The sequence below is a fragment of the Colias croceus genome, chromosome 22, assembly GCF_905220415.1.
Source record: "Colias croceus chromosome 22, ilColCroc2.1".
In the NCBI taxonomy this organism is placed as follows: Eukaryota; Metazoa; Arthropoda; class Insecta; order Lepidoptera; family Pieridae; genus Colias; species Colias croceus.
In genome coordinates this window covers 4,510,443-4,536,888 of record NC_059558.1, presented here as the reverse complement: position 1 = coordinate 4,536,888, position 26,446 = coordinate 4,510,443, and the positions used below count along the sequence as shown (strand labels likewise).

Genomic DNA, 26,446 nt, shown 5'->3' with positions numbered 1-26,446 from the left:
GTTACAGTATAGTATTGTTTAATTTATATTATTTTATTTCAATTGAATTTTTAACGTCTATGAGACGGTACTGCGGCGTTAAAGTTACATTTAGACCAGGTCGTCAGCCAAAGGTTAAGGGTAATCCCGAGCATAGGATAAGAAAAGTTTCTCGAACGTTTGCCAGCACAGGATCCGTAGTCCAAGAAAAAAGGGGCGGTGATCACACCTCGGCAAAAAATTTGCATAAATTAACAACAGTTAAAAGATTTATAGAATCTTTTCAATTCAATTTATAGAAGCTCCTTAGATATTTCCAATAAAACAAGAATGTCACTTTTTCGGGTCTAAAAACATATAGTGCGGCGCCATGAAGGCCAGCGCTACTGGCACGAGTCCGGCATTGACTGCAACACAGTTGACTCGTTGGAGTCATGAACGATTGAACTCCTGACCGTGAAAATGAATGAAAATGATGTTTATAACGTGACACAGATGTAGGCCAGTGAGTTTGGAACGGTAAGTACTTCAGAGGGTTGATTCAATACATACCGTTCATACCGTCTACCGAAGTTCATTGTAACTTATTTTCTTTGTTAATGGCTCCACTCCTCTCACAACTTTTCCAAAGTCCAAGTAAATGCCCAAAATTATGGTTTAGATTCCCCTCAAAGAGTACAGCAAGAGTACAGGACTAATAAATATTTCCATTTTCCCTTTTCAGATGTAGGTAATGTAAATTGTAAATAATTTGACACAATTAACAAAATACAAATGTCAAATGACAGTTTTTAACAAGTTTTTAATTATGACCACAGCTTAGAGAGGCTAGCTAGGCCATAGACTCATAGAGGAAAGTAATAAAATGTATGTACTCCGTCATTGTATAAAATTCCTAGGAAATGTATGTAATTCCTAAAATCGCACGGAAATGTGTGAAATAAATTATTTTATACATATTGCCTAGGAAATCTATACATTTCCTAAATAGCAATCGGAAATGTAAAACATCTAAAGATATTGGAAGGTACGCGGGACAAGAGAAGAGGGCCGAAAATTCGTAATCAGAAATTTTTGGTTTGGATAAGGGGGTGGGTTAGGTTAGGTTCATGTTTTTTAAAACGACATAGAGATAGGAGCCCCACGAAGTGAGGCTCCGTCGGCTCGCGACCATCTTTTTGTAGAATTTTGGAAAAAGACGAACTTGGCATATTACAAAATGCCGGCCGTTTGTAATACGGCGGATTATACAATGATACAATGGGTTTATTGCTCTTAGATACAATGCGACTGGGAGGTGTACACGGGGACAGCGGGACGAGGGAACTGATTACTTACCAAATGAAAATTTGATTTGATTGAATATAAGTTGATTTAAGAAATGTTAATTGGTAAGTTAATATGAACATACCTATTATTATTATTTTACGGTAAGACTGTTAACCGATACAGTGTTTTATTACAGAAATCATTTACTTTATACATTTCCTACTTCCACTTCGACGGGCAGAGGTGTGGCTTGAAGGCATAGCATGCAATAGCTTTACCGCGGCAGTCCCCGAGTGCCACACGTCGTTTTTTTTTTTTGTATTTTTGTGTTTTATTTATTATTTTGTATCAATCCCTATGATATATTATAAAAGAGCTAGATACGTTACCCGCTCTCTATTTTGGCAAGAAAAAACTCAGCTAAGTGCCCGAGTTTCACTTAGTCACGCACCATTCAGCGTCGTGGCTGGACGTTCTTTTTGTATTATAATCGGCAGTTGTTATTACGAAGTACATGAGTGAGACATGTATTATGTCTCATGCGTGAGAGTGAAAGAGAGAACAACTGTATTGGTGATAATGCGTTAGTAAGTAGGTATGTAATAATTACGCTGTTTTTTAGTGCAATGATGTTGGCGTATGCCGCGTCTACTAGTATAAGGGTATCATTTAAGCTATCACCAATCCAATTAGTTTTGTGTTTATTAAATAATAGGTTTTGTCCTCAAAATAGTAGATCTGTCACCAAAATGTAGTCACCAAACAATGCAAAATCAGTTCCACATTAAATCACTTAAAATCCTGAGATATAAGGTCTAGTACCAAATAAATGTTTTTGTATGTATTATAATAGGTGTGTCCTAATAAGTATTTAAGCAAACTAATTTAAAGAGATTACCAATAAATCATATTATGTTACTAAAAGTTAAAATAATCAATATTTATTCTTAAAAATAATAACCACTGAATAATCAGCTCTGGTTTAATAGCTGGCTAATGGTTAGCATAATTGTTTATAAAACACTTAATTAAAGTTAAAATAATCAATATTTATTGTTAAAAAACAATAATCACTGAATAATCAGCGCTGGTTTGGATTTCGAAGGGCGCCCCCTTTTTCTTTTCTGGCCGATAAGCACATTTTTTGCTTCTGGTGGGGGGTTGGTCAGCTTTAAGCTGTATGGCTAATCCGATAATATGTCAATTTTTAAAGAGCGCCAATTTGTCTCCGCCCCTTTGATCATTTTTTCATTTAAATTATAAATTGATGTATTAAATTGGTAACTTATACTATTAATTTAATATCTGAACGAAATAAAATGTTACTACTGTATTGGTGACAAAATATCAAATAAAAAGGAGTCGCAGTCAGGGATCGATAATCGATTTATTTGGTGACAGATCTACCATTCTGAGCACAGAGCTATTATTTAAGTAATAAAACTGTTATTATAAGAACGAGGTTTATATTCATGTAATGCAATATTATTTTATTGGTTATCGATCTCTTATTTTACACACATATTAACATTAATTTGATAATTCACACCTGGGAACAATTTTTGTTTATCTGAGAACGAAAATATTTCGTGGTGATAGATCTATTTATTAGGTGATACAACTACCAGTGCAAACTTAGCACCCCATCTATGGAATTTTGGGTCGAAAATGACCTTGATCGTTAGGTCCCCGTTAGGTCCTTTAAGGTCCCACAATTTTTTCGTTAGGTCCCGTTTAGTTTTTTTTTTAATAATTTTTTAAATTTTAGGTATAAAAAAATGCAACTTTAGCACCCCATCCATAGAATTTTGGGTCAAAAATGACCTTAATCGATAGGTCTCCGTTAGGTCCTATAAGGTCCCACAATTTTTTCGTTAGGTCCCCTTTAGTTTTTTTTTAATAATTTTTTTTTTAATTTTAGGTATAAAAAAGTTACACTTTAGCACCCCATCCATAGCAAAATTGGCAAATTTTATCAAAATCGTATTCTTTACCGTTAGGTCCGTATAGGCTCATCATTGAAATTGTTGAATTATTTATTTTATTAAAATTATAAAATAATAAAAACCTGCGCATGCGCCTTAGAGCATTAAGGCATGCGCACATCATACATAAACAGCGCGAAATTTAAAATCGTATCGTTTCATTTATTAAATAAATCTATTGTTCTGAGAGTGCTTATTTATTAAAAACCTACTTTTCAACCTAGACTTAAAATAACTATTAGTGTATTAGTGTCAATCTATGGTGTATATATATTTTTTGTAGCGGCCACAGGGCCACACTATCTGGAATGTCATCGCGGCGTTTCTGCGTAGGGTCAATCATCATAATTATGGTAACTTAGGTTATAGTTGGAAATAAAGTTTTGATACTTTAATTTATTATTACGAGCTTTGTTTTTTTGAGAGATTAACAACCTCTTCATCTATATAATATTATATGTATGTAATCTGGTACTGTTATCTGATACAGATAAAAAAAAGAACAGCTAGTGAAAGTAAGAAAAAACATAATAAAATACAATTAAATTTTGTTTAATTAATATAATCATATTAAATCTAAAAGCCGCGTTCAGCCGCGAATAAAGAATAAGAATCACTATCATTATCTCTGACATCATTAACTCTTCCATGTCTGCAGTTATTCCATCTTGTTTTTTTTGTACTGCTCTTCAACATGAATAACATGGTTTGGTCAAAGAATAAATCTCGTCGAGATACTGATTTTGTGTCTTTAAACATTTTGAACGGACCAGATCGTTCAATTTTATATTGTTGCTTGAATAGTTTTTAACTTGATTACTGGTATCATCCATGCAAAATAATAATATTAAACAAATCATACCTACTTATAATAATGTGCAATGCAATCAAGATGAAAAGCATCAAAATATCAAGTCACACTTAACAATGCATTGAGATATTTCTCGTAAACACTCTTGTTTTTCCTTGAAAACTACATCTCTTTCAAATTGTTTCATTTTAAATTTATTAATCATAGTTTAAAGTTTTCGTCATGTTTTCAACTCAGTTTTCAAAAATATTTTTTTTAAATTTTTTTTTTAGAAATCACTAAAATCCTAAGCTAAAATTGCCAAATAAATTTTCGAAATAAAAAGCCAGTTTCATCTTTCGGACGTGACTAGTATAGATTTATTTATTGATTTAAATTTAATAAATGAAACGATACCAATTTAAATTTCGCATTGTTTATGTATGATGTGCGCATGCCTTAATGCTCGAAGGCGCATGCGCAGGTTTTTATTATTTTATAATTTTAATAAAATAAATAATTCAACAATTTCAATGATAAGCCTATACGGACCTAACGGTAAAGAATACGATTTTGATAAAATTTGCCAATTTTGCTATGGATGGGGTGCTAAAGTGTAACTTTTTTATACCTAAAATTAAAAAAAAAATTATTAAAAAAAAAACTAAAGGGGACCTAACGAAAAAATTGTGGGACCTTATAGGACCTAACGGAGACCTATCGATTAAGGTCATTTTTGACCCAAAATTCTATGGATGGGGTGCTAAAGTTGCATTTTTTTATACCTAAAATTTAAAAAATTATTAAAAAAAAAACTAAAGGGGACCTAACGAAAAAATTGTGGGACCTTAAAGGACCTAACGGGGACCTAACGATCAAGGTCATTTTCGACCCAAAATTCCATAGATGGGGTGCTAAGTTTGCACTGGTGATACAACTTGATGACAAATATAAATTTTGGTGATAGAAAATATAGTTCCCCTAGTATTATAGGTCATTGATCAATCCATAGTCTTTTTACTGTTCGACAACTTTATGTAATTTTAACTGATAGGATCTTCTTGGATAGGATTAATTTTTGACCAGAGGTTTCATCAAGACAATATGATTATTAAGTAATAAGTTAATTGAAAAATAAATAAAATTATGTACATAATTTGCATTAATAGCACAAGTAAATATTATAATATCGTTATAAATAGGTAATATTTTATATGTGGTAATTTTGATGTTTGTTTCTATTAAAGTAGTAATGACAATGTCAGTGTCAAATGTCAATTCGAAATTGTCAGTAGTCAAAACCGATAATTCGATTAAAATTTTGATTCTTAATTCATTTCAGAAATCATTCCGTACCTAAATAAAATCATGTGTAGTAAGTACTAACTACTGTAAAGTAATAAGAAACTGAATAGATTCTCCATGAATCGCGCTATCTCTTTGAACAATATTTTTCATTAAAATTAGTTTTGTTATTGCTGTAATTTTTGTTTTCTAAACTGTTCAATTCATTACTGTAAAAAAAGTATTTAAAAACTAACAAACATGAGTCAATCACGTCTTGCATCATGTATACCATTGCCTATAGATAATAAAATACTTATAAGTGTTGTTGAAAAGGCAAAAGATTGGGCTCTAATGCATGGTGTCGGGATGAGGGATAAAAAACATTTTTCAAAGGATTCGATACAGGTAAAGTACACATTTTCTAGTAATAAACTTGAAAATAATTTGATAATGTTTCTTTAACTAATGGTATGCACATTAATAGAGCACAAGAATATAATTTGAATAAATCCTATGATTGCAATCATAAACCTTTTGCCTATATATTCTTAGATGGCTACATTTTCATAGTTTTTCTTGTTGAGTGGGGTCTTTAAAACATAATTTAATAACTCAGGCCCCAGAATCACAGACATAATAGAAAATCTATTGTGTCGTGGACCGATCGGGCCGCTCGGGGCTCAATGGGTTAAAAGACATTATAACTTTTTCAACAGCTTAGTAATAGAGAAAAAAGTTTTTTCAAAAGAGTACTAATAACTTTTAAGCCATCTTGTTTAAACTGCATAAGTAATTAAAAAATAATTAATTGTGTTTCATTTTATAATAATGTTTAAATACTTTGTTTCAGATTGCTCCCTTTGTTTTGCTACCATCCCCCTTTCCTCGCACAGAATTCACAAAAGCTATTGATTTGCAGCCAGTTTTGAATGAACTTATGCATAAAGTAAGTACATTTCAATATATTAAGTAAAATAAGTATGATTATTTAAATTTTAAATGAGGAATCTAAGAAATCTATACCATGTTGTATTTTGCCATTGAGTAGTGAAAATAGTAGTTGTTGAAAAAAAAATGTACTGTCCGAATTGATAACCTTTTTTGAAGTCGGTTAAAAATCGAAACAGTTTAATATTACAACAGTCAAGGATTGAACAATCAAGTACAAGGATTGAAAAATCGCCCCTAAGATATTTTTGTAATGACCAACATTTGATTGCATACAATCTTTGGAAATTAAATATTAATAGTCTTATTAGTTGATATGTTTATGATTGACAAATAGTTCTTCTAATTTATGTTAAATGTTGTAGTAATTAATATTTATTATCTGTTTTCTTAATGGACAATGTATCGATTTCATAAAGAGAAACTAACAAACAAAGGGCAAATTACAAAATATTTTGTAACCAGATTTTTCGTAATTTAAACTTGATAGGAAATTGAACGGAATTTTTTTTTATGCAACTATAGCAAATTTATGATTACACTTGCCAAATATATACATTACTTGACTTAACTTAATTTGACTGACCAGTTGGATTGGTTGGTAGTGACCCTGCCTTCCAAGCCAGAGGTTGTGGGTTCGATTCCCACTTAGTGCAAATATTTGTGTGATGTACATAGATGTTTGCTCTGTGTCTGGGTGTTGATTTTATCTATATAAGTGCTTAGTTAAAATTATATAATATGTATGTTTATCAGCCATCTGGTTTCCATAACGCAACTGAAACCTTAGTATGGGATCAGATCATGCCGTGTATAAAAATTGTCCAGAAATATTTATTTATTAATTTTATTATTACTGCCCCGTTCCCAGAGGTCACTAACCAAAAAAAAATTGCACGGTCTGGTGGGAAACAGAAGGCTGATCAACTACTTAACCATTAAACATTGATACACGGGAACTTCACACTTTTTAAATATACATATGTATATAGATAAGAAAATAACTGAATAACATTTAACAGATAAATCAAATAAACATATTCTGTCAGCATATTATGAAATGTTGTTTCATATAATTGTTATTCTAAGGGCTTTTATTTTTTACTTTAGGTGGCACATGATGATGAATTCCTTGAGAAAACACTCCAGAATGCCCTACAAGTGGATGATTTTACAGCTAAGCTTTATGATGTTTGGTTAAAAGTTCGTGAAGAGGGAATAGCACAGGTATTTATTAGTATTGATACTATATATATTTAAACTTAAACAGGCTATGCTTCTTAGTTAAATCAAGGTCATAATGATTAGATAATTTCAGTTACTAATCAAAGATAGTTTATATTTAATTTGGAACTTGTGCATCTATAATAGTTTAAATGAAAGTTATAACCTTGATCTTATTTCGATTTGTCCAAATTCCTTCTATCAATGCTAGAACATGTATTTTTGTTATCTCTATGGATTACTTTGCTCGCTTTCTCGTTATACATAAGGGGTGATGTGATAGATAAACAAAAAATGTGTCGTGGTAGCCGATATCATTAGGCATGCTGCGTTCGGACATCATGCTGGAGTCGCGTTGTCCGCACACGGAGAGCCAATGCGCGAAACACACGCCATACTGCTCGTGGAAGCAAGTGGAAATCAACAGCATTGCGTCCGGGTTTGGCCATCTTGGGCCAGTCTCGCGGGAGATACAAAGGTAGCCCACGGTGGAGTGTGCTGTATCGCTGTGCCAATGGTCTAGTTATTGGTGTGCCGATGGATAGAATGGCCGACACTGTACCAATATGCAATGTAGGCGATGTAGTTAGCGCGGTATTATGTGGTGGTGGAATGGGGTTATTTTTTGTATAGAAATAAATGATTTTTTGTGTTGTCAATTTTAATATGAAATGTGAAAAAATAGACGTACAGGTTTTACAAACGCATTAGCAGAAAAAATGGTGGAGACGAATGAAGTATATTTCTGTGTTTAAATTTGTTACAGGGTTTTCTTTTTTTTAATATCTCGATAAACTGTGGAAAATTTTTATTTGATCAGTATACTCTGCAGTACAAGCATAGATTTATTTATATATTTTATATCATTATTTGATAAATAACATAAACGGAATACAATTTTTATTGTTTTTTATTTTTTAATAATTTAAGGGCCGATGAGTAACCTGCGATTATTAGTCGCAAATATTTTGACGTACCTAGTACCGCAAATTGTTTATCTGTATTAAGACAGTATAGCTGTGAATAAAGGATTCTTAAACGTATATAATTTAATTCAAGCTTAAATTGCACTCGGCTTTACATACACGTTTCACTTGGCACAGCGATCAGTTTGCAATGTGGGCTTTTATACGACATCATCTTACAGTAGATAGATGAATGTTAACATTACTAACTTTTGCATTAGTGTGAATATATAAATGCATCTTTATTATAATTATATGATGTTAAACACAAGGATTTAGAGGTCTTACACAGAAGCGTAGGTAATAAGAATGCATTTTACATTGTTTTTTTTTTCGATAATTTATAATTCCAAATGAAAATATCCTCAGATCATTGAGTGACATAATATTGCAAAACTATTGCATTTTTTTTATGCCACGTCACGTTACATAGTGCTGTTGCTGAGGCACATATAAATTCATCCAAGTATACCTACACAATTAATAAACATTCAAGTATGTGGTTAAAAATGTCTTATAAGATCAATTTTTTGTCATTTTATAAGATCGTCAATTAAATCGAATTAAAATTAAAAAGAATTAAAAATAGACAATTGACACCACTGTGTGAGAACCCTAAATGCTATGTGATATGAGAAGCTTAATTTATTTTCTGCGGTATCTATATTAATATAAAAACTTAAATCACAGAATAAGTATATTTTACTTTTATTCGAAGTCCGTTATCCGGAAGTATGTTGATAGTTTTTAGGGGGCTATCCTTTAGGTTATAAGTATTTAAAGTTAGAAACTCTTCTTAAAAAGACGAGTTTTACAGTGCTGCAAGACAAAGGAAGGATTCGCAGTAAATATTGACTTATTACAATCAACTTGTGCGTCAAAGGCGTAAAGTCGCGCGAATAGCGTCATCTTGTGAAAATAGACGTTTAAAATATCTGTATGGATCTTAAATTTATTGGATACTACACGCTTTCCATTATATTGACAAGAATGTATCGTTATTTCGAGTGATATAAGTATATGTCAATTTAAATGCAAATTTCATTACAAAACATCGATTTTTTTACTTTATTATGATTAACTGATCCATTGTCTCATACATATGCTCACAATTAAATACAGATTATAAAACTTTTTGTATATACATCGGTGTTAATATTCATAAATTGTTCAGGATGATGTCATCATAATTGTGCAAAAAAGAATAATACAAATAATTATTGACTAGTACATCTTATATCCATTAAGGTACTAAATATAAGGCACTGGGTTATATAGTTAACATACAAATTACTTATGTGCAGAATTATTCTACAGTTGACGAAGCCTTTAACTGCACGACCACTGACCACTAAATATAAGAATAAAAAATGGCATTGTTAAGTCGTTTTTGGTGGATTCAGAAAGTAACATAAAACTTACGAAATTTCTTAATCTTTTCTTTTTGCATCGGTGCCATTCTGATTTCTGTGAGGTCTTGCGCCATGCTACGGTCACGATTCCGCTTTGTCAACTGTCCCAATGATTGGACAAAGTGTGATGTAATAACATTTTTCAGTCGCTCAGCCTCGGCCTGTTCCGTTCGGATTATCTGATGCAGCAGCCGGACAGCAATCGGATAAAACAAGTGGAATTTAACACGGTCGCGGCGAGTTTTGGCGCCATCACGTCAAACCTGCCCGCCATGTATCGGTACCGGCATTGCGTTACTTGCTATGAGCGTTTACCTTTACGGATAATACGATTTAGTTTACGTAAACTGTATACTTTAGTGTGATTGACTCATTCACTTGCATTTACCAATAGATGGCGTTGAATATTTGTATGACATTTTTTGTAGCGCCTCTTGCGGATATTTGTGAAACTAATAGAGATTTTTGTATTTTGAAAGGTAACGAATAAAATTCTTCATCAGGGTTATTGAACTACTATCTGCTCCACGCGGTTTCACCCCCGTGGCTTCACTCCTGTGTGTCGTAGCGTGATGATATATTATAGCCTATAACCTTCCACGATAAATGGGCCGAAAGAATTTTTCAAATCGGACCAGTAGTTCCCGAGATTAGCGCGTTCAAACAAACAAACAAGCTCTCCAGCTTTATAATATTAGTATAGATTAAATTCGATTGATATATTGTGTATACTGTATATTTTCTCTTATTTTTGAATTGATTAATTTGTTGCTACGTGTGTCACTAAATCGTATTATCCCAATAAAGATGAGAAACAGAGATGGCAGAGCGTCGTAGGTACTTATAATTTGAAAAATTATTGTATCTTTTTCATGGTTTGTTTATTTGTAATGTATGGAAAATAAAATGCCTTTTCTCAAGATAATAATTAACAACATAAAATACTTACTATTATTTACTTGTACATCTATTTTATCTACCATTTCGTACACGTCTCTGTTGTCTCTAGTCAAGTTTTCCCTCCAAAACAATAATTGTTTTAATTTTCGAATCTACGAAGCGATTCGAATAAAAAGAAGGTACACGCTCATTAAGTTCTTATACGTTCAGATAACATCTCTCATGTGTTTGCTATATCTTGTCTATGCACGCTGTCACTCATATATTTTTCACTGTATGTAAGAAGCTTGTCTATGCCCTGTCTTTTTATTCGCGCTTGCTTATCTATGCACTTTATCTATGACTATGTCTAGCATGCTTGTTTGTTTTAGTGTATGTTTTTTTTTCATTATATTTTGGACGTATGTGTGAATATTATGATGTATTTATTTATATTTTTTTGTGTAATTTTAAAATGTATTGGCGTGCATGATGATATTGGCTTGTTGTGGTTAATTGAGAGATGTTCCCTGACCACCCGCAGTGTCGGTAAATATAAAAATAAAATTGTCTATGCCAATTTGTTTTATTGTTATACTTTGTCCATTCATTGCTGGGATACGTTGGAGCGGACATCTTTCAAAAGCTTAAATAAGTGTTAAAAAAATTAAATATAACACTATAGTTAAACTGTGGATGCGTCTGACGAATGTTCCAAATATAATTCTAATATTAGAATATACTGTGTTGCCAACAACAAAATGAGAATAAAAAAAATACATATTTTATCTGAACAACAAAAAATTTGTTCTAAGGTATATATGGTGTGGTTACATATTTTATTATAATATAAAAAATTGTGAGACACTAACGTAACGTAACGTAAATACATAGGTATTATTAGGAGTTTAAATAAAAAAAATGCATACTCATGCTTATATTTTACATGATAAAAAAGTATGTATGTATGTATGTAGTATAGTAATGTATTTAGTGTAACATTTGTGTTGTTCGTATTCTTTAGAAAAATAATATTTTTATTGTATTAGTTAAATGTATGAGTTGTTTGTTAGTTTCATTTATGGTTGTTCTTTTCGCTTGAAATGTTTAAGTACTCGATCATTGATTGATATTATTTATAATTTATTTTTCTTGTATAAATTATTTGTTTAATCTGGAGAGTCAACACATAGGTACTTAATCATATTTCGTTGCAATTTTTATCAATCACCGAGTACCTGTGTTCTTACAATTTTCTTATTTCTAGTTTGACTTTTTTCTTAAATACTATGTCCTGTATTCTGTATTAATCGATATTTCCATTTCGATATTGCAACAATTACTATTACTTTTATTTAATAATAGTTTATTAAACAGAGTCTTGCAATCATCGAAGCTGTGAATGAGCATGTAAGGGAACATTCATAAATTACGTTACCTACTCGTAAATAACGACGGGTCGAATTTATACATACAAATATACATACTCAAATACACACACACAGGCACGCACGCACACACATACGTACGCACACGCACACATGTTCGCACGCACACGCCAAAACATAACTTAACACATTCAAAACATAACACATAGACGTCATAAAAAAATCTCGTCGTCTAGTCGGAAATGGAAAACGTAAAACGTAATTCATGGATGAGCCCTTTGTATTAATACAATTCATGATAATGAAAAATTTGTAGTGGGCCGTCGTCACAATGGGCAGTGTTGGGCGAGTAGTATCACGAGTGAAAGGGCCTAAATGTTTATAAACGGCCTGTTTATTCATAATCGCCGTAATGGCGGCAAACATCGTCGACCATTGGTTGGGCCAACTCTGCCCATTGTGAAGGGGGCACATAATCATAAAATAAAATATTACAGCCATTCTTCCATAGATAACAAAATTTATTGAAAGTTTAATATGTTGCCAGTTATAGAAATAATGAAATTGCCACTTAAAAATAATCCTTTTTGCATTACAGTTATGTCTTGAGGCAGTTAGGCCATGGGGAGCTCATTAAAAATGTAAGTATGACTGTTTAAACTTCCCAGTTAGCTTACGAACTATATGAACTATATTACTATAGGATTCAGAGATCAGTAAAATAATTTTTGAAATCGGGCTAAGTAGTTCCCGTGATTAACGCGTTTATAAGAAAGCAAACTCGTCATTATTATATTACAGTAGTATTGATAAAATTAAAAAAAAGCCATATTAAATAATATTGATTCCTTACTTGTGATATGATGAAGAAATCAAATAGAAAGTTAGTAAACACAGATAAATTACGGTGCATTTAGATCAAACGAGCTAATGCTCATTCTTACTTCACTATCAAGCTCAAACCTTCGCACGTCCTACGCATGTTATTCGCGCGTAACTAAATCTGTATTTTATAGTAGGACGCGTGAGAGATTAACACCCGTATTCACAAACGTTACTGTGAGGTATCATAGTAGGCATGGACGCATAGGGGTAGCAAAATCATTTCACAAACAATACTTAAGTGGTGAAGCGCACTATGCGCTCGATAAACTGAACGCACAGCTAAGCAACTTCGTTAGCTACTTTAGACAACGCATAGTAGACCAAAAACAGGCCACGTGTACAAAACGTGTGAAGTTATATTTTTTTGTCGTCTTAATTTGTTGTTACTTTCGACCTCAAAAGTCAAAAAGAAATTATAGCAGTGAAGAAGAATTCGTAATTATATCAACGATAGGATATTTGAACAAAGGACAATAATAACAAGAAAAGTGGTACGGGACTTTCAAGATCCTTATTTGATTACTATAGTTCGGAAGAGTTTAGAAAACGTTATAGATTTTCGAAAGATGTTGTTTATGGCTTGGCTGTGAGTTGAAGGCAACAGTCAAGTCCTCCCAAGCTTACTTTTTTAATTCAATATTTTTTGAATCAGTTCGCTTGTCTTCAATAATGGGTCGGTCTCGTACTAGAGCCACGATTAGTCCCCTTTCCGACGTGGTGAATGGTATTTTCTTAGAACTGGAATACAATTATGTACCTACTCATATTGTTTTATACGTCACTCAAAATTTTCGTTTAAATTTTCCTTAGTTTGCCAGTCAATATGCCATATCAAACCAAGTTAAAATTACATACATAATAGCAAAGTAATAACATAACAATGTTTAAACTTAGGTAATTTGTGAAGATAGTAAAACAAAATTTCTCTGACCACATTGCGTCCGTTACGTTTTTTTTTTTATTTCCAGTCACGTGGTGCTGCGACATTTTAAGTGTAAGCTTATTATATGAAAATTACCACGACAAATCAAATGAACAATGTTTCTAAACAAACGGTTTGAGGTTAATTGATTGTTAATTGATTGTCATTTACTCCTGTCAAACTCTACCATGAACTTAGCAATACAAATGGACCAATCACATGTCGCCATTTTACGCAGTGCGTTTGCTTTGCCAAGCATTACTTAAGTTTTGTCTATGAATAGAAAGGCTCGATGAATGGAACGCACTGAGAAGTGTTACCCTTAGCACAGTGTTGATGCTTTACTTCGGGAAGTACTGTTTGTGAATACGGGTGTAAGTGTAAACAGGCGTAGAGCATTCTTTCGTTGTTCTAAGTGCGTTCGAAAAGATTATATGCAATGTTCAAAATACTGAATAATACTGAATACGAGTTTTCGTTTACACTAAAAGTAAACGAAAGAATGCTCTTGCTCCAGCTCTAACTAGAGGTACTTAGACCTAGGGGTAGGGCTAGATAGAGATTGATAGAGCTTGTATCTTTTAGATGCCCGAAAACCGTGCGCTCTCCGGGCTATGTTCAGGCATCATAGAGGCGTACGATCTCTTCGCGGTCCCATCAGCGGTTGTCATATTCGTCGTGGAGGAGGTCTCTTACAATATATGCGACCAGAGGTTCCACGAATTTGAGATATCGGAGAAACGGCCCGACATTATGGTGAGATTTTTTTTGAAGTGTAACTTGAGAGTAAAATTTTAACGTCACGTCATGAAAAAGCGGCGATTTTTGGTACCTTTGGCTCTTGCCAAAGAAGTCTCACTTCTGACACATGTGGTCGGCACACACGCTCTTTTTTATTTACCTCATTTCAAATATAATATAGGATTTACATGAATGATGCAATCATAAAGTTATTCAAGAAAATTGTAATTCTATTTTTTCTAAGTGCAAAAAAAGTGTTTTATGTGGCATGTTAGCATCAATTAAAAATAAGCATGAATTTCAAAAATATTCCTATAAATAACTATCCAAATGATTAGATTTTCAGTTATTTTTTATGAGAGTAATTTAATTATTTGTTTCAGATTTATAGGAAAACGTTGGGCGAAATATATGAAGAGACTGAATTGAATGATAAAAAGCAACTTATTTTGTAAGTACACTTACATAGTATATTAAAAATATATAAGATAATAAAATAAATAATAATGTTTAAGATTATTTAAAATAAATAAGGAACGAAACTATAAGTAGGTATATACATAGTCTATTGACACAATAATCTATGAGAATTGTCGTCTAAAAATTTCCGAGTGCTATTGTAAAAATGCAAATTAACACCCTATTCCGGTGTAGTAAGGTTCAAAGTCACATGCGCTCATTATAGCGACATTGAGCGAGCGTGGTTTAGTCTAGTTCTGATTTCAGGGAGTTTATTGTTCAAACATTATTTTTCAGACTATGTTGCTGTTTATTCTCCCGTCCATGATTTACATATTGTTAGATGTAACTTTTGAGTTAATATTTTTGTGGATGAATAGTTGTCACTATTTCCTGTCTAAACATGCTTAGCTGTCGAATACTATAAATGCCGCTTTCCTTTGAATCGTGGCGCATTCGTACGAATCGTGCCTAGGGGCTCGGACATTGTTTGCACGATGCTTGACCCAACTACCCTCACTTTACTAATAGTCGTTGACTTGCTGCGATTTGTTATCAACTACCTACATCAATTAGGCAGTTGTGTAGAATCGCAGTACGTTCTTATTACATTCAAAGTAATATTTAACCCGGCACCTCGTGTTATTTCTTATAATATACTAGAGGTCCGCCCCGGCTTCGCCCGTGGTACATATTTCGCAATAAAAAGTAGCCTATGTCCTTTCTCGGGTATCAAAATATCTCCATACCAAATTTCATGCAAATTGGTTCAGTAGTTTAGGCGTGATTGAGTAACAGACAGACAGACAGGGTTACTTTCGCATTTATAATATTAGTATGGATTATTTCAGAGATGGCCAGCCAGTGGCGGTAGTTTACTACAGGTCGGGGTACGAGCCAGATCAGTATCCTTCCACTAAGGAGTGGGACGCCAGACTGCGCGTGGAAAGATCCTCGTATGTTATTTATTTCTTTACTAACTTTCCGCCAACGGCTTCGCCCACTTTGTCTAAAACCTATTAAATTGTATAATGAAATCATCCTCGAGAATCATGCTATCTAATAAAAAAAACACCATCAAAATCCGTTGCGTGGTTTTAAAGATTTAAGCATACATACAGAGAAAACTACTTTGTTTTATACTATGTAGTGATAGAAACTATTTTTAGTATACGTTGTTAATACCTATTCCTTTTTTTAGTAAATTGAGCAAGCTTTTAACTGTCCTATTCATAGTATACTAGCTGCGCTTCGCGGTTTCACCCGGGTGACTCCGCTCCTGTTGGTCTTAGCGTAATGGTATATAGCCTATAGCCTTCCTCGATAAATGGGCTATCTAACACCGAAAGAATTTTTCATATCGGACCAGTAGTTACTGAGATTAGCTAATATTATAAATAATAGTTATTATAATAAAGCGGAAGAGTTTGTGTGTGTGTGTTTGAACGCAATAATATATTAGTATAGATGAAATGTTATATAATGTCTCGCCTAAATGTACTTGTTTTTCCCATAAATTACAACATTTGTCCGTAAACTGAGCGTCCTTTTGTCCAAAATTACATTCTCTGTATAGACAGAGACAGAGACAGAGATTGATAGCAATCTCTCTATCTACAGAGCGATAAAATGCCCCTCCATCCACTACCAACTGGCGGGCACTAAGAAGGTGCAGCAAGCTCTGGCCGCGCCCGGCGTGCTTGAAACATTCATGTCAGAAGGTGCGATGACGTCACGAGTGCGGGATATATTCACGGGCCTGTACTCGCTTGACTTCGACGATAATGGGGAAAGGGCCGTGGAAATGGCGCTCGCTGATGCTGAGAAGTGAGTATGACGTGACACACGACATCTCAAGACATCACACGTGACACATGATAGCACACGTGACATGACATCACACGTGACAGTAGCATCACATAACATAGATGAGTTATATGACGCTCGTCGTCCCACATGACATCATACGTGAAACATGACATCACACGAGAACTTGATATCACACCTGACATTAGCATCACATAAGATACATGAGTTACATGACGCTCGTTGTCCGACATGACACTCGACATCACACGTGACATAAGATATCACACGCGACACACGTCATCACACGTGACACATGACATTACATGTGATGATACATGACGCATGTCGTTTTATATATACTATATCATTGTGTACAAGTATGTATATTTATTACAGGTTCGTCTTAAAACCGCAACGCGAAGGTGGCGGTAACAACTTGTATGGAGCTGATGTAAAAGAAGCGTTGTTACGGATGAGGCACAGTAGAGAGAGGGCTGCTTATATACTTATGGAGAGAATATTACCGCCTTTGGTAAGTTATATATTTTTGTTTATGTTAGACTAGCGGTCCGCCCCGGCTTCGCCCGTGGTTCATATTTCGCAATAAAAGGTAACCTATGTTCTTTCTCAGGGTCTAAAGATTGTCTGTGCCAAATTTCATAAAAATCGGTTGAGAGGTTTAAGGGGGAAGGCGTAACAGACAGACAGTTACTTGCGCATTTATAATATTAAGTAGGGATTTAAGAAACATAAACTCTCGAATAACATACACAAACAATAACCGAAACACTCGTACATATTGACAAACAACGATCCTCCTCTTTTTTTTAAAGTCGGAAAATTGTGCACAAACGAAGGAAAACAAGTCACAATTCAACATATAAAATTTGTTTCGATACTATAATCTTGTGTGTTTGTTACCATCTATTTTTCATTCGTCTATCTTGATATGTAAATAGATTGACTCAGCAATACTAAAAATAATTACCTATGTATACTAAAATATGATTTTTTTTTCTCTTGTTTGATTTTACGCCAGTATTTAGAAATGAAAGGTTTTAACGGATTTTAAACCCGATTTATTCATTATGTATTATTATCCCAACGTTTCGCACACTGCAACAAGTGGTCACGGGGACGGAGCTAAATTCCGTTACAATCTTTAATTTTTTATCATTATTTTTCAGGTATCTGGGTACGTAGTGCGTCCAGGTGCAACCGTGCCGCCGCCTTTGAGTGATTTGGTGTCAGAATTGGGCATTTTCGGCGTCATCATTGGGTATGTAAAAACGTTTTTATTTAGAAATTTTTATGTTCTGCCGGGAAAGAAATATTTTGTTACTTTATAAATGAGAAGTTTTTTATTCAAGTACTTATCAGCTATATCGCCTTTAGCACACCTACGCATTCGCGTGCGGCAGCGAAACAACGAAAAAACTGTCAGTAGTATGGAAGGTTTTCGCATATGATATGTCTCACTCTAGCACATAGATAGATGAAATAGTTGCGTCCTTGTCAGTATTGTTTCGCAAGGAACTGCGAAATGGCTGTTACACAGACGCTTAAGTTTCGCTAGTCCCGTATTATACGCAATTGGACACGCAGTTTATAAAAATACGTACAAAAAAGAGGTAGCATGGAGAAAACTTCAGACATGGAGAAAATTACAATGGCATATCATTGCGAAAAAGTTGCGAAAACATTGCTGTGTACTAACATTCCGCAGATATTTCGCTACGCAGTAGTTTCGCAGAGATTCGCTGCCGCATACGAATGCGTAGGTGTACTAACGGCGTATAGAAAAAAAAATGACAATTGATATTAAGCCCGTTACCTTCTCTTTATTCGCCTTTTTGAAGTAAAACTTTTTTAGGCGCGTTGAGACTAAAATTTCAAGGTCGCGCCATGGCATTACCGTCCCGTCATGGAGTAAGGCGACAATTTTGGTATCTTTGAGTCTTGCCAAAGAAGTTTCACTTCTGACATGTGCTCACACACGCTCTTTTTTGTATTTTTATTTTATCTATTTTCCATTTTACTAAAATAAATCATGATTATTTTATACTATCAATCAGATCGATTTGTTTTTATATTCACTAAAACAAATTCTGCGTGAATTTCTAGATTTTTTTTTTTGTAATTTGGTTTTTCTTAATGTTTTTTTTCTTTTTTTCTCTAGGAACAAAGATAAGATATATTGCAACCGTCAAGTTGGTCACATGTTGCGAACTAAACTAGCGGACGCGAACGAAGGGGGCGTGGCCGCGGGACTCGGCGCTTTGGATTCACCATATTTACTTGATTTATAATAAAACATGATATTATATTCAATAATTTTCTGCTTTTTTCTTTTATATATTTATAAAAAAAAAAATATGATGTTTATATGGGTGTATGTGGGAATTGCATTTCATTGATATTTCTTATTCAATAAAAAATGATTTTACTATGTTCAAAATGTTATTGCATTGAACTATGTATAAATAGTATTTTTTATGTTGTATAAAATATGAGGTTGGTATTTGGGACAATATAAGACGCATTTTTCGAGGCCATTTTTTCTAATAATAGAGGAAACATAATGTAACCAAAAATATGCGTCTATATTTTTTTATTATTCAAGTCACTTTAATTGCAATAGCTGTCCTAAAAGAGTTGCGTACGTAAGTACGTATGTGCGCGTTTTATTTATAAAGAACTAGCTTACCGCCCGCGGCTTCGCACGCTAAAACCTATTGAATTATATATGTACTAAAACCTTCCTCTTGAATCACTCTATCTATTAAAAAAACCGCATCAAAATCCGTTGCGTAGTTTTAAAGATTTAAGCATAGAAAGGGACATAGGGACAGAGAAAGCGACTTTATTTTATACTATGTAGTGAAGAAAATATATATACCTATAAATCTTTTTACATTTATTTGCCTGGAGCGAATGTACTTTATTGTATTGACTTATTATAACTCAATAAATTCCTATGATATTTTCTGTTTTGATGTTTTAAGATTGGTTGTTAATTATTGCGTATTCGTTTTTTTCACAGAACAGTAAGAACATAATAGAAGTGCGATGTGGGCGTGGCCCACGTGTCACTAGTAAGGTAAGATCACCTAACTCGCTCTCAGTTGTGCGCAGAAAAATATTCGAGTCGGTTGTCAACTGTCAAACCTTATTTCCATATTTATTCATTATTTAGAGCGTGTTGTTCGGTATTAGAGTGGAAAAATGATAGCAGACGAAATAATATCAGCAATCGAGGCATTTCATACCATCGGTAAGTCTTATTTTAATTTATTTTAAATATATTTTATGTTACAACTTCGCTTGTCGTAATTTGTCAAAAATTTATAAAAACATTAAGTCAAAATGAACCTTAATCCATAAGAAATAAGTACTAATATAGATTGAACAGCAAACAAGACTTTCTGGAATATTATTGCAATAAACAAACGAATGTCGGATTAGTGATGCATGTGGCGCATATCGACAGTATCGATACTTTCGAAAAGACAAACATTATAAATATTAAATTTTATTCTATTTTTCCTTAGCTTTCATTTGTCCTATTTATTTATAGATTTTCGAAAGAGCCCAATTTAAAAGAGAAATGGATAATAAATGCAACGTGACGAGTTAACTGGATGCCGAACAGCAATAAGCAGTCTAACAAAGGCCACCGATATATCAAACCTACGGCAGTTCCAAGATTTAAAATAATGCATATTTTCTGTTTGTTTTGTAAATATAGATTTATACTATTCTATTCCGTTTTTTATTTAAATATAATAATATGAAAAGACGTACTTAGTAGTAATAAACATACTCCAAAATGTGACACATTATCCTATGCACAAAGAATGATGATGATCTATGAAAGAAAAAAAAATTGCACAAAAATAAATTTATTTGTGAATTATCGATAACAAGGCTGACATCCCTTAGAGCATAGCATCAGGTTAATGTCAAGTTAATGTCATTAATTTATTTATTTATTTATTTAAGCCTTTATTGCTGATACAAACATACATATAAAACTAAATATTCTATCTTAAACACTATTATTTAACACATCGGATTTTCCGGTTTGTTGATCAGCGTGTCTTGTGACACATAGGCCTCTTCCAGCCGCTTCCACTCATTCCTATCCTTCGCATATCTGGTCCATACTGTTCCACCAATCTTTTTAATATCATCTAACCATCTCTTCACTTGTCTACCTTTTCTTCTTTTACCATCACGTGGTTGCCATTCTGTTAATATTTGGGTCCATTTGGTTTTACTATCCCTAGTCATGTGTCCCGTCCATCGCCATTTTAGTTGCCTTATTTTCTTTATTATATTTTCCACCTTGGTTATGGAACTTATTTCTTCTGCTGTTTTACGATCTTTAAGTGTTACGCCTATCATACTTCTCTCCATTGCCCTTTGACATGATCTAAGTTTTAAAAGATGTCTTTGAGTTAGTGCCCATGTTTGGCACCCGTATGTAAGGCATGGCAAAATACATGAGTTGAACACTTTTCTTTTCGATATCATTGGAAAATATTTACTTTTAAATATTTCTTTTAATGACCAATATTTGTTCCACGCGTAAGACACCCTTCTCTCTATTTCTAACTCTGACTGGTCCTTAAATGATATTAATTGCCCCAAATATGTGTAGCTTTTCACGTATTCAATTGTTTCACCTTGAATTTCGATCGGTATTTCTTCCCTATTAGTCATCACCTTTGTTTTAGCTTTATTCATCGTAAGTCCAACTTCAACACTCTTATCTTCCAGCTGTTTTAACATATGTTGAAGCGCATTACCACTGTCGGAAATTAATACCAAGTCATCCGCAAACCTTAGATGATTAAGTTTTTTACCATCGATATTTATACCCTTATTGTCCCAGTTTAATTGCCTGAATATGTTTTCCAATACGGCCGAAAAAAGTTTTGGGGATAAAGGATCTCCCTGTCTTACTCCTCTAGCTATCGGAAACTCTTCACCAACTGTTTCTAGTTTAACTTGTGCGCTACTATTCGTGTATACGTTTCTAATTATGCGGATGTATTTCTTTGGCACACCCTGATGCACTAGTGACCTCCAGAGCGAGTTATGTTTTATTGAGTCGAATGCTTTAGTATAGTCGACAAAAGCGATGTACAAAGGTTTGCAGTATTCCTGACATTTTTCTACAAGCTGTTTTATGACATGCATATGGTCGACCGTTGAAAAGCCCGCTCTAAAGCCAGCCTGTTCCATAGGTTGTTGTTCGTCTAAGAGTGCCGTTATTCTTTTCAATATCAATTTAGAAAATACCTTGTAGATATTTGACATGAGACTTATAGGCCTATAGTTCCCAATAACGCCCCTATCTCCTTTCTTATGCAGCAGAATAATTATACTCTTAGTCCATAAAGATGGTATATCCTCTGTTCTTAAGACGGTGTTGTATAATTTTGTAAGTTTTTTTAGGTTTTCTCGTTTGGTAAGTGAAACTTTGATCATCTCATTTGTTACATAGTCTGGTCCGGGGGCTTTGTCATTTTTTTGGCTTAATATAGCGTTCTCTACCTCTGATTGTAGGAAATCTGGTATGTCTTCTATGTCATCACAATCGATATTTACATTATTTTCTGAAATATTATCTGCCGCGTAAAGTTTTCTATAAAAGTCAGTTGCAGTTTTCATTATATCTTTTCGTTTTGTGGTTGATTTTCCTAATTTATTCTTAACATCTGGTATCCATTTTTTTGTTTCGGTCAGTTCTTTTAAAGCTTTTTTGATTCCACCTGTCCTTTCTATGTGATAGTTTAAAATTTTTGTTCTACGTTTCTTTCTGTCCTTCTTAATACTATTACTTATTCTTTTACTTATTTCCGAGATTGCTTTTAGGGTTTGTTGGTCTTTTCTATGTTTTAAAAGCTGTCTTCTTTTGTCAATTAGGTTTTTAGTTTCATCAGACATACAAATTTTCTTTGGTTTAGAATTAATTTTATTGAATAGAGGTCCAAAAATTTCGGTTATTTTTTCAATATATTTTTCTTCAGTTAAATTTTTAGCTTTATTTGTGAAATGTTGCTTTGCTTTTAAATGTGCTGTTATATTGAATTTGTTTCTGCTTTTTCTTGGTTCGGTTTTATTTAGAGTTGCTCTCACCATTCTGTGATTAGTATTAAAATTAAACTGGTTCAAAATGTTTATATCTTGAAATGCTTTTCTATTGTTTGAAGTTATGTAGTCTATTTCATTTTTGTATGATCCATCGGGAGACAGCCATGTCCATTTTTTGTTAGGATTTTTTTTTTTGAAGAAACTGTTCATAAATGCGAGATTATTTTCAAGTGCCATATTAATCATCCTATTTCCATTTTTACTCCTTCTACCAAAACCGTATTTGCCTAGTATTTTTTCTTCCCCTGGTTGTTGTACGCCTATTCTACCATTAAAATCTCCCATAACTATAATGTTTTTATGTGCGTCTTTCAAAACTAATGATAGTTGTTCATAGAAAAGGTCTTTAGTATGATCTTCATGCTGTTCAGTAGGAGCATATATTTGAATAATAGACCACATATTTTTGTACCCTTTCAAATGCATATTAAGAATAGCTATTCTCTCCGAGATTCCCTTGAATTCAATTATATTTCTTTTTAAATATTTTTTAACTATGAAGCCTACACCATAACTTCCTTTTGTTTCTCCCTTATAAAATAATAAATAATCATTGTGTTCTTCAATACGTTCTCCTAATCTTCTCGTTTCGCTTAGTCCTAATATGTCCCATTTTATTTTTGTAAGCGCTTCTTCTAGTTCTATTAATTTTTCTTGTGTTCTTAATGTTAGGCAATTTAGGGTGGAAATATAAAATTTGTTGTATCCTTTTGGTTTTATTTTATTATTATCTGTTATTAGAGCTGGAAGGGATTGGTCATTATCCCCCACGGAGACCAACCGGCTTGGGGGCGATATGGAGTTTATTTTGTTAATGTCGTTAAATTGTTTTGTCTTGTTTGTTGTGTTCTTCCGGTTTCCGACGTGTATTAGTTGCTATTCTTTATTTAAATCTGACGTTGATTGCGATCTGTTCCTATACATTCGTTCAAATGCATTTATTTTATTAATTTTTGGTCTAACATCATTGACGTCGGTAGGTGTCTTTGGTGAGTTGGATTGCTCTCTCTTCCTTTTATCACGTGACGTCCCTACATCATCTTTGACCACTAGTTTGTCGTGCTGAATAAATGCTATTCGACCCTTTTTCCGTTCTTCTTTTAGTTGTCATTAATTTAGAGTGACACAAATTTCAACCTTATCTTTATGTGTTGTGGTTCAAAGTTATATGTATTGAAAACCAACGCCCTCTGTTGTCGAATAGCTGAATGTTTTCGAATTTGGAATTTCTGAGCAAAGAGAAACAGAACAGCTAATATACCTAGGGATGTTATACTAAAATAAACCGTAACCTGGTGCGTGAGGGTACATATTGAAATACTGAATTTATAACCTAAGTCAGTTTTTACTCAAATTAAGCTGTCCAATCAAAGGCATAGTTTACTTGTAGTGTACTGTATAACTATCGGTTTAAATGTGTGGGTTTGGCGACACTGGTTTTCATACTAATTATGACATTATAGCACTTCTATTATGTTCTTACTGTTCTGTGGTTTTTTTTTATATTTTTATGCAATTATTGTAATTTTTATGGAGATTTGTTAAGTAAAATTTCGACATATTGTATAATAAATATATGTATAGAAAAAGGTACTTATTGCGTTGCCTGTTTTGTTATATTGTTAAACATACAAATTGTACACTGTATATTTTTTCATATCGTAATTATATTATAAATACTATATAGATTTAAATCTTGACTTGTACTTATGCTTTTCGTATTTTCATTAAACATTCCTAAATCTAATGTAAATGCCATGTAATTTATATAGAAATTGTGAATTTATATGCAAATATATGTTTGTTATGGTATACTTAGGTTTACGCACATAAAATTGTATAAGTGCATAGTTCTAAGAAAATCCACGGTGATGTCGGTGCTATTTTGGCATATAAAATCGTTTTAGAAATGTAGAAAATGGAAATAAATATTTGAATACCAATTTTGTGTTTTTCTTTTTCCTTCATTTTGGGCCGATTTTTCTATCCTTGGCTATAAAACTTCTATTTAAAATAACATACATTATCAACAAAATGATATAAGAATGAGAACTTCTTCCGTTGTTCTTAGTCCGTTCGAAAAGATTCTATGTACCTAATGTTTTAAGTAATACTGAATAACACTGAATACGAGTTTTCGTTTACACTGAAAAATCTTAAACTGAACAACACTGAAGACGAGTTTTGAGTTAAAAGATCACGATGCTCTAATTCTAGCTCTATGTTTGTTTGATGTAAATGCACCGTAACGCAGAGTAGCTTGGCGAAGCATTTTCTCCACGAAGCAGCTCGTTCCTGTGGCTCGTTCTATGTAGACGTGCTCGGCCGAGGAAAGCGTTGCTTTCGAGTCATCATCATCATCATCATCATCAGCCCATATACGTTCCCACTGCTGGGACACGGGCCTCCTATGAGGGTACAGGCTACATAATCCACCACGCTGGCCAAGTGCGGGTTGGCGGATGACACATGTCGTCGAACTTTTTAATTCTTCGACATGTCGGTTTCCTCACGATGTTTTCCTTCACCGTTCGAGCAGTGGTGATGTTACAACATGCGCAGATAAATTGAAAAATCAATTTATTTCCTGCGCGCTCGCCTGGTCTCGAACCACGGACTTATCGATTCGAAGTCCGAGGTCTCACCACTGAGCCACCACTGCTCTAGAGTCTCTGCTTTCGAGTAGGTACCTACAATCTGTTTGCAAGAGGGCCCACTACAATTTGTATTCAACTTACAAGATTATTTTGGTAATATTCTATTATAACAAAGATACGAAGTCTTAAAATGTATTATGTACCTATAGCTCCTATAGCTTAAGTACTCGGACACTCGGTTACTATCAAACTGTATGTAAAATAGCTAAAGTTCATTTTTGAAAAAAAATATCAGCTTTATAAAGCTGATATTTTTTAAAGTACGCTGTGCTTGTGAAATTACCTAGTGAATACGTATGCGAAGAGATTTTTTATCCACTCAATCTACTAAAATAACTAATATACTTAGTATTGTACTCGCTGCATAAATCTATACGAATATTACAAAGCTGAAGAGTGTGTTTGTTTGTACGCGCTAATCTATTAAACTATTGGTCCGATTTGAAAGATTATTTCGTTGTTCGATAGCCCATTTATCGGGGAAGGCTAGGCTATAATATCATCATGCTGAGACCAACAACTGTGGAGCACTGCTGGTAAAACCATATATACTTTTACCGATTATACTCACTGCAAGCAATAAATGATCAACATGGTTGCATTAATTTTATCGTGTTGTCTTGGCTATTCATATACCTAGAGGTGGTCCGCGTTTAGTATGAAATCAACGTGCTCGAAACTAAAA

At 33.4% G+C, this 26,446-nt stretch overlaps 1 protein-coding gene across 5 annotated transcripts; it reads left to right on the top strand.

Moving 5' to 3' along the window:
- The first annotated feature begins 226 nt into the window (after positions 1–226).
- LOC123701681 (glutathione synthetase-like) lies at positions 227–19,749 on the top strand. 5 transcript variants are annotated; one of them, XM_045649181.1, is made up of 13 exons: positions 5,319–5,715; positions 6,161–6,256; positions 7,369–7,485; positions 7,791–7,940; positions 10,006–10,139; positions 12,725–12,767; positions 14,519–14,689; positions 15,058–15,125; positions 15,985–16,089; positions 16,754–16,960; positions 17,339–17,474; positions 18,130–18,221; positions 19,122–19,749. In XM_045649181.1, the coding sequence occupies exons 1-13, from the start codon at positions 5,569–5,571 to the stop codon at positions 19,249–19,251; spliced, it is 1,596 nt and encodes a 531-aa protein (XP_045505137.1). In that variant the 5' UTR covers positions 5,319–5,568; the 3' UTR covers positions 19,252–19,749. The 5 variants fall into 5 exon arrangements, with proteins under 5 accessions (XP_045505136.1, XP_045505137.1, XP_045505133.1 ...); XM_045649178.1 differs by lacking the exon at positions 10,006–10,139 and having other exon boundaries at positions 5,344–5,398; positions 5,514–5,715; positions 7,791–7,960; XM_045649180.1 differs by lacking the exons at positions 5,319–5,715; positions 10,006–10,139 and adding an exon at positions 227–498 and having other exon boundaries at positions 7,791–7,960.
- Positions 19,750–26,446: the final 6,697 nt, after the last annotated feature.